The 14,168-nt window shown below is 44.0% G+C and overlaps 1 protein-coding gene across 3 annotated transcripts in view; it reads left to right on the forward strand.

Moving 5' to 3' along the window:
- Positions 1-12,963, forward strand: part of ECPAS (Ecm29 proteasome adaptor and scaffold) — a 60,329-nt gene extending 47,366 nt beyond the window's left edge. For all 3 annotated transcript variants that reach the window (XM_027652628.1, XM_027652627.1, XM_027652629.1), the window contains 14 exons: positions 72-137; positions 1,957-2,046; positions 2,527-2,593; positions 3,232-3,323; positions 3,420-3,486; positions 3,700-3,891; positions 4,833-5,041; positions 5,495-5,538; positions 6,097-6,289; positions 6,908-7,052; positions 7,671-7,776; positions 7,933-8,021; positions 9,239-9,310; positions 10,117-12,963. In XM_027652628.1, the coding sequence (XP_027508429.1) occupies positions 72-137; positions 1,957-2,046; positions 2,527-2,593; positions 3,232-3,323; positions 3,420-3,486; positions 3,700-3,891; positions 4,833-5,041; positions 5,495-5,538; positions 6,097-6,289; positions 6,908-7,052; positions 7,671-7,776; positions 7,933-8,021; positions 9,239-9,310; positions 10,117-10,256 (1,572 nt within the window). In that variant the 3' untranslated portion in view covers positions 10,257-12,963. The remainder of the gene's footprint in view (positions 1-71; positions 138-1,956; positions 2,047-2,526; positions 2,594-3,231; positions 3,324-3,419; positions 3,487-3,699; positions 3,892-4,832; positions 5,042-5,494; positions 5,539-6,096; positions 6,290-6,907; positions 7,053-7,670; positions 7,777-7,932; positions 8,022-9,238; positions 9,311-10,116) is intronic.
- The last annotated feature ends 1,205 nt before the right edge of the window (positions 12,964-14,168 follow it).

Below are 14,168 nucleotides of genomic sequence, written 5' to 3' on the forward strand. Positions count from 1 at the left end.
GTGTTGCATTTACATTTGGGTTTGTTTGGGGTTTTTTACTGGTTTTTGGGTGTTTTGTTGGTTTTTTTCAGACTGCAATGGATAGTGCCAGACTTAGTGCTGTCAAGTCATCTCCCATGATGGAAACCATTAACATGGTAAGTTCTTGTTTCAGAAGGATTCCAGTGTAAAATATGTTGTAGGAGAAGAGTAGGAACTTAAATGGGAACTTTACAGAATACCCCTACAGGGTTCATTTTATTATCACATCTCCATGTGGCTGTCCACTTCCCTTTTCATGTACTGACTTCTCATCCTGTCACCAGTGCTTGCTCCTCAGATCAGTTGTGAGTAGTCTTGGCTCCATTTGGAGTTAAATGGATTGTTTTTCCACCTGAAGACTGGCCTACTTTGAGGAAGGAGGGCATCCTTCACGTGCTCTTCTTTGGATAGGGGCTCAGCTGGTTCTGGATTATGCTAGCTAACATTTGTCTTCGTCTCTGGCCCACTATTCCATAACCAACTTCTCACCTTGGCCTCCAACTGATGATAGTCATTGTTCTTAAGGCACAAACGCTGTTCAGCCATTGCCTTGTGGTGCCTTGGATATCCCTACCTGGGCCTTGCTGATGTTTTGGTGGTGGAGATATTTAGGGAAAGTGTAGATATCACTGAACACAGAGTCAGCTGCTGGTGTTTGGCACTGTAGTTTCCTGCTGCTGGAGGAGGAGTTGCTGATGCCCAAATGCTGTGCTGGAGGATTTGTCCTGCTAGAACAATCTGTCCTCTGTAAGAATCTGCCCCTTCCCAAAGAAAAGATCCCTCTTTTCTGCTCAAGCACTGCAAACAGCCAGGGGCATATGGGCAGGTAGGGGTTTGCTGAGCAAGTTTTAGGAGAAGCATAGAAAACGGAGCTATTCTTTATTTCCTCTCCTTATGGAAAAATAAGAACAGTGAGCCCTCCCGTACAAAACAGTATGTGGAGCTGAGGTTTGGTGTCAGCTGAAAGCCTTTCTATAAATAGTGTGCAAAGTGGTTGGGAATGAAAGGCTCCATGTAAAAGTGCCTCACTGCCAGCCCACAGGCTGCAGCAGCTGCTGCTGTCCCTCCTCCAGGACATACCTCTCCTCTGCCAGCCCTCAGAGAGCAGTTGTGGTACTCTGATTATTGATTGGGATTTCCTAGGGGAGGGGAGAGATAGTAATGTCTTCTCTGGAGTAGTGTGAAGATGTCCTGGCTTATGAGCAACCTTCTCTATATTCTGGGGCTGGCTGAGAGATTATATGGAGTATTCCCTTCATCTTACCAGTGCCAGAGGGGGCAGGAACAGCTGATCTGACTTCTGAAGCTCAGAAAGAGTTACCTTCATTTAGTATGCGATCCTTGAATTTCCTAGAGATTGGATCTCCCATCTGCAGACAGTGTGCTGGTAACATGAGGCTTTCTGTTTTACCCGGTGGCATTTTTAAGTATAGCAGGTTAGAAGTTATACCAGTAATATCCCTCTTGTACCCTTATGTCACTTATACCACTTATTTGTCTTGACCTGTTTAAAAACTGTCTTGGCTGGTTTCATTTCATTGTCTAGTTTGGATACGTTACTGATTTCTGTTTCAGACAGTTGGGGAAATGTTGGGGTTTGTCCTGAGATAAACACACCTCTACAGCTCTTTCTCTCTCCAAAATGAGTTCTTGCTAGTTGTTACTTTCTGGTTTTCTGAAGGGTTGGAGTGCAGGAGTACATCAATTCCAGCAAATGATGATTTTAGCCGGGTCAGCTCAGCAGAGAAGTGGGACAAGAGAAGCTCTGTGTGGTGGCTTCTCATAGTGCAGCAAACTCACAGTTCAGCTGAGGACCAGCTGTTAGTGCTGAGGCAGTCTCAGGTGGAAGTACACCAGCTTAAATCTGCCACTATTACCTTTTTTTTTTGTTTTTTCGTTTCTTCCCCCTCTTTCTCATCCCTTGCCTTTCTCTAGAGCTTGCAGTATTTGGATGTGTCCGTCCTGGGTGAGCTGGTTCCTCGTCTGTGTGAACTGATCAAAAGTGGAGTAGGCCTTGGCACAAAGGTATGTCTATGGTTTTAATAGTTCAGTATGAATGAGACCAAGCTGTCACTTTAAAAGACATAGTCAAAAGAACCGTATTTACATTGACAGTTCTCTGTATTCCCTTCTTCATTTCCAAATGGAATAATTTTTCATCTGAGTCCCAACCCACTACATCACTTTTCTGAAGGTGTGCTGCCCTAACCTCCCCTGGGCTACATGGCTGCTGTGATACTTGAGTGCAGAAGGTTGTTCTTGACTGTAAATCTTCCAGGACCATCTGTCTTGAGTGTGGGGTTTTTTTCACTTTCTAATTCAATTCTTGTCATTCATTTTGTACAACCTGTTTTACTGTGTCAACCCTTGGCCTATCAGGGTAGAGGCTGAGTGGGTCTAGATCAGGCCATACAAGTGCATGTAGTGCTCCAGCAAATATTAACAGTAATAACCAGGAGCTAATACTGTTTTATCTTACCTTTGTTTTCCTTTGTAATCTTCCAGGGAGGCTGTGCCAGCGTGATTGTGTCATTAACCACACAGTGCCCTCAAGACTTAACGCCTTATTCAGGTAAGGTTTGTTTCCAGTGTCGGGTTTTACAGGTGCTTTTTGTTGCTGTGGTATTTCCTCCCTTGATTTTATCACATGAATGATCTTTATATGTGTATCTTCCTCAGAGAGCTGTTTGAAATTACCTTTTTTGTTTGAGGGGGTGGGTCCTGGGGGTGTTAAGTACCTCACCAAGGTGGAAGAGGCAGAGGGACTTGAGGAAATTCATTGGCACCCAGCAGGAACAGACAAAAATATCTCTCAACTCTCTTGGAGCAGACTGACAATCCCTGTGTTAGTACTTCACTGTCAAAAAGCATTTGTTCCTCAACTTGAGCTATGGGAGCACCATAAACAGGGACTTTGCCTCATTGGGTCTCCTTTTTACAATCTATTGTGATTTGATAGTGGAAAGAAGGTCTCCTTTGTGTTGCGAAATAGAAATAAAGCTGAAAGCATGATCAGCTGGGTGCTGACGTATAGGAACATTATCAGTCAAGGTGTGCAAAACACTAGCACTGGTTTAAGCATAAAGACCAGACAGACCTATAACCTCACAAATATACAGTGAGGAGAAAACGCATAAGTTCAGGCTATTGTAATTCTTGCCATAGCAATAAAACATGATACTTTTGAGAAAGCAAAGTCTCTTCCAACAGGCAAACTTATGAGCGCACTGCTTAGTGGCCTGACTGATCGCAACAGCGTGGTACAGAAGTCCTTTGCCTTTGCTATGGGGCATCTAGTCCGGGTGAGTTGGGGTTGGTTTTAGGTTTTATCCTGCTCTTTTGCTGATGGTTTTTTTTTTTGAAGTGTTTGAGTGATTTGAGTCCCTTCCCTGTTACAGACTTCCCGGGACAGTAGCACTGAGAAGCTGCTGCACAAACTCAGCAGTTGGTACATGGAAAAGGAAGGTACGTTGCTTTTGGAGTATTCAGTGCAGAAAATGTTCCTGGCGATAGCAAAAGGTAGTAAAGAAACACTTCTGTATTGTGATGCTTGGCTGAGTAATTCCTATGCATTGGTATACAATACTGTGCCTTACTCTGCTTCCCAAGAGGCAGACCAAGCAGTTAAAAGGATACTCCTGCTTCCCAGTCATAATGTGGCTTGTTTTGCTCCTTCAGAACCAGTTTACAGAGCAGGCTGTGCTTTAACTGTGCATGCTATGGGACGCTATAGCCCAGATGTACTCAAGAACCATGCCAAGCATGTGCTGCCATTGGCTTTTCTTGGAATGCATGAGGTTCCTGAAGAAGAGAAAGGAGAGAAAGAGAATTCTGCTCTGTGGACTGAAGTTTGGCAGGAAAATGTACCTGGTAAGTTGTGTTAAGATTAGTAAAGCTTTTGGGGAAACATGGGGCAAGAAATACCATGCTTTCTGGAATTTTGTTTTGGAAAATAGGGTTTTGGGAGTAAGATTTGGGAAGATTTTTCTCCATTTTCTTTCTTGCTGAAAATTCTTGGATGAAGGTTAGCTTCTCTGGCTATATATAAAATAATTACAAGGGTGTTGATCACAAGGATGGACAGACAGAGTTGGAAGAAGTATTTTAAGATTGTGGGACACTGAATGCCACTGTAATATGGCCTTGATCATGGTGCAGATAACTGGACATCTTTGGAAATTTTGATGCTAACCTTTAAGGACTGAGGCACACTCTTAAGTTACAGAACCTGTGTCTCTGGTTGGAGATCTCTCTGGTAATACCTGTGGTTTTAACTTCAATGAATGAATCTATGCTATAAAAGGGCTGTTCTGTCTATAGAGGAAGATCTAGATGCATGATAGAATTTTTTTGCTGGCTCCGTCTGTGATGTGATTTCAGATCTGGTCCCTCAGTCACTGGGAGCTGCAAAAAGGTTTTCTAGTGACCTGTTCTTGAGAAGAAAAAAAAAATCCTGTTCCTTAGAAACAGACTAACACAATGTCTAGTGTTTGCTATATTGAAGGAGTGAGCTGAGCTCTATGTCTAGATACAGACCAAAGACTTTCTTTGGAAGCCCCTAGAAAGTGAATCCATCTTCAACTAGCCTGGGAGGAATTCTTCACTCCTTTGCCTGAAGTAGGCTTTTATGATGTGTTTCATGGCCAAAAACCCCAAGAAATCTGTAACTGGTTGTTTGGTTTTTGTTTTTAGGGAGGTGGGGGTTGGGGGATTGTTGTTTGTGGGTTTGGTTTTTGGGTTTTTTTCCTAATAAGATGAGATTTTTGTTTGATTTGTTGCAAAATTACAGTTTTCCTCCGTTTGATGTGCAGGTACTCAAGGTGGCATCAGACTGTATATGCAGGAGTTGATAACCATCACCCAGAAGGCTCTGCAGTCCCAGTCCTGGAAGATGAAAGCCCAGGGAGCAGCTGCCATGGCATCAATTGCCAAGCAGACAGGCTCCCTTGTACCGCCGCATCTGGGAATGGTGCTCTCCGCGCTGCTGCAAGGCCTGCCAGGGAGAACCTGGACTGGGAAGGTAAAGAGGGAACTGTCAGCTCGTGGATCATTGTGAGCCCAGTACCACGTGGTCCTTGAGTCAGGAAATACAATGTTCGTGCTGCAGAGCAGCACGTGTAAGAACTTAGAGTCTGCCTTTTGCCGTGCATTTAGCAGATGACACAAATGACAGGGAAGATAAGGAGATTGTTTTGGGATTTAGACTACTTCAACTGCACCATATTCTAACTTTGAGGGGTACTAGCATGTACTCAGAAGCACTGCAAGGCCCCTTTCTGCTCCAGTTCAGTGCAGATTGGAAGCCTAGTCCTTTGCAACCTCTACAACAGGAATAGGAGGAAACAGACAGACATTGCTTCTCTCAATTGGTGTCACAGGCATATTTCCCCATTACCTCTTGCAACAGGATTCAAAGGTTTCCCCTGTGTGGCAGGACTGCCATTTGACTCTGTGTCTGTTTTACTCATTGCAGGAGGAGCTGTTAAAGGCCATTGCTACTGTTGTCTGTGCGTGCAGGTAAGTGTCTTGAATGAGGTGGTACTCTCAGGATCTGAGATCTCAAAAAGGAGGTTGTTACACGGTGTTACTGCCTAATAGGGTGCTAAGAGACTCTGGAAAGTTTGTGATTGCCATTCTGATCTGCCATCAGCATGTGAGAAGTCCTTCTCCACTTTACATATCAATGTATGGGTCACTGCTGAAAGCTGGGAGGGGCAAGTGGTGCTTCAGAGAGACCTGCAGAAGTAAGTGGTTGATTTAGGGAGGAAGATGATGTTGAGAGGCCAGAATTGCTACAAGGAAAGAAGAGACTAAGGGGAAGGATGTACACTGTAAAGGGAAAAAGAGTAAGAGGTGGAAGGGTAGTGAGGGGGCAAGTGCCTTGGAACATGTGAGAGAAGAGGAAAGAAAAACAGAAGAGACAAAGAGCAAGGAAGAGCACCAGAGTGTAACTTCTGTTACAACTGCTAGTAGGCAATTGAGTGGCTGGACATAGGAATTAATTCCCATCTGGGAAAAAGTTTTTGGGAACAGAGTAACGTGGGTCTGATAGTTCCTGTGTGCATTGCATTTCAGTGCAGAGTTACAGAAGTCAGTGCCTGGTCAGCCCACCATCAAAGATACTGTCCAGGCTGTCCTGAAAGAATGTCTTAAAGAGAATCTGAAGTATAAGCTGGTGGCGCTGCGCTGTGCGGCTGAGGTGCTGCAGGCAACAAAGGAAGACCGATTCCAGGAACTTACAGAAATCATCTTTCCCATGATAAAGAAGGTGACAATTCAGCTTCTTGAGTTTTCTCTATCAAATCGAAACACCCAAGTGGTGACAGGCCAGCTGATGCTGGCCATGTGCCAGTCTTCTTCCCAGAAGGCTGCTGGTGTGAGGAAAACCCCACACTCACTAGGTTTTTGGTGGGGCTGATACCAGATTGTTGGTGACCCCTGGGGTGTTATACCTGTGCTGCCCAAATTCTGAATTAACCCAACTGTTCTCTAGACAGAATCCTTCCTGTGGTGTCCAGCACTGCCCTGATACAGCATTAAAAGTTAATTTCTGGCTGCTTTACAGGCAGCAAGAGACTCCTGGGAAGCTGTGTAGGGTGCTTCTGTTTAGAGTCATCAGAGCTTTGCAGCTCTGCGAGTGGGACTCGTGTACCACAGGCAAATGTTTGAATGCCAGGCCACAGAGCCTGTGGTGTGCTGCCACAGGCTGCCGATGGCGCCTGAGCCACCAGTGGCCCCGGTGACCTGTCCCCATCTGTGTGGAGGCACAGGCTGGGTACAAGGACTGCTGTGTGCAGACACCAGGGAAGACTGAGCTGCGCTGCAGTGTGTGCCCAGCCTGCCTTCATCCTTCTGTCGATCATACCTTCCCCCATGGCCTCCACAGAACTCTCTGGAGAGCGTGGGTGTGGGTTTCCCAAAGCATGATGAAGAGGACGAGGACACGAGGGAGAAGGAGATGCAGATGGAGTCCCTGATCTGTGCCTTTGAGACCCTGGGCAAAGCCTGGCCAAGGAGCCTGGAGACACAGCGTAAGTCTGCTAATGATGTGCAGAGCAAATTGTTTCCTCTTAAAATAAAAAGTGGGAGGGAGGGAGGAACCTGGAGATCACGTAGGAAGTGAGGAGGCTTTCGAGAAGATGTAGGATCTTGTTGCCTGCAGCTTGCAAGATTTTCAGTGAGAAAGGTGCCCCAACAGCTTTCCTGCAGAGTAGCCCATCCTTGGGGAAATTCTATTACTTTTGTCCTTAATTCAATGCACAAAAATGTTCTGAGTTTGCAGACTTGCAGGATGCCTGAGGTGGCCTAGCTGATGAAAAGCAGCCTAGTTCTGCTGCTCACATTTATGTTTGCATCACAGCCATAGAAGATGGAGGAACTGGGAATATCTGGGAGGGGCAGGGAGGGGAAAAAAGTTGTTTTTATTAGCATGGCAGAGTGTGTAATGCAGCTGTTTCGTCCTCCAGCATTTGCATGAGTGAGTTGATGTGGTGAAGATTTTCAGGGTCACTTATTACAGGATGTTGACCTGGTCATATGCATTAACTAGCTTGATGTCACTTGGAGAGGAGCACCTGGGAAACAGACTAGGAAGTGTTTACTTCTGCCTTTTTCTGTGGTAACACAATGACATTCTTGCTTTCCTGTAGGTTGCTATCGCCAAGAGTTTTGCAAGTTAATGTGTGACCGTCTGAAACTCAGCACATGGAAAGTGCAGCTTGGAGTGCTACAAGCCATGAATGCCTACTTTCAAGGGTAATTCTTCTTTCTGCAATCCACTTCAGTGATTTGTCTTTTCTTTCTTGCTTCAAACTGTTTAATGAACTTGAGGATGACACTGGATTCTTGGAGAAGTTGAGCAGACTTCTTTTTCAGTGATGCAGGGTGCCTGACTGTTTTTGCATTTGACAGGCTAATGCTGTTTGATGAGGAACACTCTGACCCCATGGCTTTGACAGAAATACTGTTGGAAACCTGTTCCTCTATCACCCATTCTTTAGGTAAATAGACTTTCTCTTGGTTTATGATTGATGATGAGTTGTTTGTTAATACATTCCTCCTCCTTTGGCTGGTAGAGGAAATGCAGAATAAGCATAAGATGTCAGAGGTAACATTTTGCCCACCATTGCACTGGATTGTGATTACTGTGATATTGCAGTAACGGTTTGAGACTGTACTGTGCAGAGTGCAGTGCACAGAGAAGTGCACTCCTCTGGTGCAAGAGGGCTCTGAAAGGGGAGGGAAAGGTAGACAGCAGACTGTGCAACCTCTCAGAACTGCAAATCAGAAATGCAGTAATTTTCTTCATGCAGAAGGTGGACCCCATGTAATCAAGCTATTCCTGATTTAAAAAACCACGTTTTTCTCCTCCACAGTTCAAACTTCCTGAACACATATGCATTATGTATCCAAGATGATAGTATCCAAGAGGTACCCTAAATTTTATCAGGTAGCCAGTGCATGAAGCTCTAAGGCTTTGAGGCAGTTTGTGCTCTCCCTGAACTGGACGCCCATGGGGATACAAGTGCTACCTGTGGCATGTTGACAGTCATGGGGCTCTTCAGTACTTTGGTAGTGTTCCTGCTTGTCCTATGACTGTAATGGTGCCCTGGGTCACATATCTGCATGTGGCTCTTGTTTCTGGTGTGCCTAAAGGCAGCACCTACTTTAGCACTAGCTACAATTCAAACACCCCTTCAGAGAAAGTTTCTTTTAGATATCAGTCCTCATGGAATGAAGATTATTAAGGTGAGTACCTTGATAAGATTTCAGCTCAGAGACCAAATAACTTCTTGTGACAAGCTTGTGCTTGATGTCACAGGGTTTATCTACCCTCACCTAATACTACTTGTTAACATTTGTATGGTCTATAGCCAGTACAACTCCCCAGAAGAACGGTCTGTTATGCACAGTTGTCTGTGATCACACTGCAGCTGTGCCAGTGTTTTGTTCCCTTCTGGCATATGTAAGGAACAGGAGCTGTGTGGTAGTAGCAGAGGCAATGCACAAGGTTTAGGTGACTTGTCAACCTCTGGTTGTTCACTTTCTGCCATTCAAATGTGCCTAACTGGGGAGCACTGCGGACTGACAGCACAAATGAGAGCTCATGAACTGTGCTAATAACAGTGATCTGGTGACTGCTTTTTGTATGGTTAGTGTGCATTTGGTTCTCAATGTGGTTGTGGGCTTTCTTGTTTGTTTTCTTTAAATCCCTTAGAAAACAAAAGCTACACGTCCATAAGAACAGAAGCTTTATCTGTGATACAACTGCTGCTCACCAAACTACAAGGTGAGACTTTTTTACTTGCTACCTGAAGAGCCACAGCTAGGTAAAAATGGCTCCTGGCTGTGTGCCCTGGAACCGTGGAGAGATGACCTTACCTTTTGCTTGCAGCACTGGGTGATTCTGGGGCAGCTGGGACTTGGGAACTGGGGAGGGCTTGAAGTAACAGGGGCTGACGTCAAGGTCTAAAAAAGTGCTGTTGGTTACTCCTTGGATGGGGAAAATTCAGCAAGGAGGGTCCCATGGGGACTGATATGGAATTGACTGTCTTGTCAGATTCTGCATTACGTTCAGTCTCCAGAGAGGAGGGAGCTTCTGTTTGTTCCTTTATACACTTTCAGTGTCAAGTTTAGTTCCTCACTGTTACTTACGATTTAAGCCTTGCAGAATTGACTTTGGAGGATGAGTCCTGTCAGGTCTCAAGGTCATATGTGTCTGAAGTTGTCCTGTAGCAAATTTTTCCTTTGGATTTCTGTTATGCATTTTATGTTTCCTTTATTCTACAAGTCTTCTTACATGCCTCTTTTATGAAGGAGTTGTAACATGGGAAATGCTTGGTTCTTCAGGCCTTTGCATTCACATGTTACAGGCTTAGACAATGAAACCTAGCCCAAGTGGGCAGGACTCTGTGTGCAGGAGGCAGCACATGCACCCGTCTCCAGTTGAATTTGTGCTCTCCTGAAAACGCAGTATGGACTATCAGGGAAAGGTTAAGGCAGTCGCTGTTCCAGCCTGTCTGCGGAAAGAGATGACCTTTTGGGGTTTTTTGGCATTCTGATGTTCATGTCCAGTGTCTGTCTTTATCTACACAGAAGCTCAGCAGTGGGAAAGCCTGACACCAGAAAGCAGGGAGCACCTCATTCGTTCGTTGTCTACAATGGCGTCAGATAGCAGACCCGAGCTACAAGAGAGGGCGTTTGTACTGAAGAAAACACTTGAAAATCTTGATTAAGTTGTAAAAAGTAAATTTCAAAGTGCCATGTAAAACAAAAACAAAAAAGTGCAGTGGTCTGAAAACCAAGTGGGGAAATGAAGATTACTCTGTAGGATGCATCATTCCTGGCCAAAATAAAAAATGCCTTAATTTCTTTTCCCCGTTAATGTTATTTTTACTCTTTTAAGCTGATGGTTACTTGTTTTATCAGTAAATACCTCTAACAGTCTGCCCTAGAATGTAAGTGTGCAACATGAAAAATGCAAGGGCAAGATGCTTTTTTTTTTCCTTTAAATCGGCAAAAGAATGTTACATCCCCTTTGTCCTTCAGAGGAATTGTTGAAAAACCACCAGTGCAGAAAGTGAAAAGCGTATTTGATTTTCACTTGTTGTGTATGTAGAGATCTGTTACCTGGTGTATAAGCAGTAAATCTTCAGCACTCTGCAATTGTGCTGGTGTTCATCTTTAGAGAACGAAATGCTTCCCTTGATGAGGCATGTGTTAAACTCCTGTGGCTTCCCAGGGACAGGGTTTCATCTGACACCCACCTCTGCATCTGCTTGTTCCTCCCTTGCAGCCTGTTTGTGCATGATGAAAGGCAGAGTACTGTTAACTTTGCTCCTTCCTCTTCTCTGACCTCAACATGGACTGACCGAGATTATGCCTTCCCCAGCTGGCAACCTCGGCCTCCCAAACTTTAAATGAGAACTTTTTTCCTCAAAGGATGCACAAGAGAGCACTTTAACTGAGCTGTGTGGGACAAAGTTGGGGCTAGTTGGTACCCAGGTGGAACACTGCTCTTCTCAAAATTGTTTTGCATGGACACTCCTCAGCTCCAGGAAATTGAAATAAACCCTGAAAACAATCTTTTCTAGGTATGTTTTTGAAGAGCGTTTGAAGTTTGCAATGACACATTTTTTTAAAGAGTGGTAATGTTTTATTCCCTTCCTATTGGTAAACTTGTTCTTGCTTTGGAAACCTGTAACAATTTAGACTTGTCAATATTTGTAAGAAACTGAATCATCTGTCATTTATCAGAGCCCAAGTCATGATGGTTTCTAGCAAATACTTTTTAATTTGCACTTAAGAAGCAAGATTATATCTGCAGTAACATGGGAGTAAAATTGCTCTATGGTGATGTGGCCATGCTGCCTATCTCTTTTTTTTTTTTTTTTCCCCTCCAGCAAAAGACAAACCTGACCACTATAGCAACAGACTTTTAATAGTGTAAAGATAGCACGGCTCCATAACCTGACCAGTATGTGTACAGCTTTTTGGGGATAAATGCTTTGCTGATGGTGAAATAAAATCATTAGTGTGGGCAATATCACGTCCATGGCTTTCAGCATAGGAAGGCGTGTTTTTTTTTTTCTTACAGTCTGCAGCTTCTTTCAGATCTGCTCTGCTAGGGAGAGGGTTGCTGAGATGACAGACATCACGTTTCCTCCATGCCCATTTATTCAGATTCAGGTATGCAGTACCTACTTTCCCCTCAGGTGCCATTTCCCTGTCAGTGTTTTCTGGTACTGTAACAATCTCGTTGTTGCTCTTCATGGAGAGGAATGTAATTTGTGAACACCTGGGAAGACAATGTCATGAAGAAATGGGCAGGTAGAGCTGTCCCACTGTGGCTCTCGTGTAGCAGAAACCTCAGCGAGCACTACACATTGTACACTAGAACTGGTCAGTGGGCAACTCCTTGGTGCTGGGAGCTGGTGCTATAATGTTTTGATTTACACCTTGTTGCAGGGAGCTGCTCTTTGTTTACGTGTAGTTTGAACTATTGAGCACAGTGTACATTTAAAGATTTTACTGGGCAAATCACTTTGCAGTATCTTTAGCAAGTTGCTTACCGTGACATGTAGTGTCATGAGTTCTCTTTTTTTTGTATTAGGTGATTACCAGTGATGCTTTGCTGTAGCAGTTCATTGTCTGACTTGGGTTTTTTCATATTGGTGAGTGACAGTAACAGAAAAGCAAAAGCCTCCATGTCTCTGGTAATTTGAGTTTTCACTGTGGACTGGAGTATTCAGAGGCAATGCCTGGTATGGTCTAATGACTGTACATAGAATAACTGTAATCATTGTCAATAGCAACCTGAATTTCTCTTTTGGGGATTTACACTAGAGGGAAGAGCGTATTCTAGGAACTCTATAAACAGCTGGATTAACAACTCTGGCCAAGAGTGTTAGGAAGGTTAGAGATGGTATGACACTTTCTGAATCACAAAGCAATATGTCTTTCTCGTGATTACAGAGCAGATTCAGAGCTCCTCTCTAAAGCATGTGCCTATACACAAAACCTACCTGTAAAAAAGTTAATTAAGTCAGAGGTTTGATTTCTACCCCCCTCGCATTTGTAAACTTGATAGGATTAAAAAAAAAAAATAAATAGATGTGGCCTTCCTAGAGTTTCTCCTCTAAAAGTGATTGCACTATGTAAAACACACTGTACTTTGCCCAGCACGGGCATCTCTTGTGCTGCTGCGATGCTTTGTATACCCGGAGTGCAGTGGGCAGACTTGACTCTAGCACTCTCATTCTGACTTACAAGCCGTTGCTTAAATGGATGTATATTGAGAAAAGTTTTCTAATGTTGCAAGATCTCCATCAAATTCACTGCAATCTGTACTGTCCAAGTATGTGAATGGTCTGACTGAAAGAAAATCCTCCTGCTTACCAAAAAGGTAAAATTAAATAAAAGCTGCATGACCTGTTCCTTGAAGTGACTGGTGGTGGTTTTTTCTCCTGGGGTATTTTATAGCATCCTTGTGTTCCAAACTGCAGTTCTGCTTTGCCCCTCACCCCATGGACATGGATGGTAGCTCTGCAGTTTTAGAAGGAACTTTTGTGGGGTTTGTGGGTTTTTTGGGTTTATTTTTGTTTGTTTGGTTTGGTTTGGTTTTGAGCTTTTGGTGGGGGTGGTTGTGGGTTTTTTTAGTTTTCTTTTAATTTTTTTTTTAAGCCCACAGTTTGCAACCAGGCAGGGTTAGGGGATGTGTTATGTAGACACATTCTTTGTATATATTATATGTACATTCTTACACATATATTATATATACATGGCAGATGAGGCCATGAGATTAATATTTAACAGCAATTTGCAAATACTGTTAAAGTAACTTGGGAGTTAGTTGTTGATGATTGCTTTGCTCCATAACAATTATAGTCGCTCAAAAATTGCTATGCCACTTTTCTCTGGAATTTGACAACAGGCAAGGAAGGTAATGTTTACACTTTGTAACAGGTCTTCTGAATGCTGTAAAACACTGAGGACAATCTGATTTGACTACCATTCTGCAGCTTCAGTGCCTTTATTTCCTCCTGTTAAACTTACAGAGCTACTGCTTGTATACATTTCTGTGTAAATGCTTACAGAGGGATGATAGGAATTATTTATGGGACACTCTGGATCCCCTTCCCCACCCACGACGTGGGGCGGCCCAGTTCTAGTTCCATTTCCATCTGAGGAACCATTCCGACGTCTTGAAGGATGGGGAAAGGGAACTCCAGGGGTTTCTTCAGAGGTCTCTTCTGGCCCTGAGCCTGGAGGGGAGAGGTGCTTCCCCCCTGCACGTGGCCCCATGGCCGGCACGGAGACAGGACACCGGGCGTGGAGAGGAGGCAAGAGAGAATTTATTGTTGGGGATGTTACATTTATAGGGTTTAGGAGGATTCACAGAGTAACCAATTAGAAGTCTCAAGGGGCTTACAGGAACACCCAGTCAAAGGAAGGGGTTAACAAGGACCAATGAAAAACACCTCAGGACACCTTCCCAGGACACCTTGTGTAGGAGCACAGGGGGTGTCGGGAAGAAGGGGCAAAAGACTGCAAAAAGGTAAAAGCCATTTTAAAACCTGTTTAAACCACAGTTTTCCCATATAATGAACGTTTAGTGCTACAGGACACCAAGAGGAATAAATGTGGTC

Source organism: Corapipo altera, unplaced genomic scaffold (assembly GCF_003945725.1).
Source record: "Corapipo altera isolate COAL_440 unplaced genomic scaffold, ASM394572v1 61286, whole genome shotgun sequence".
NCBI lineage: Eukaryota > Metazoa > Chordata > Aves > Passeriformes > Pipridae > Corapipo > Corapipo altera.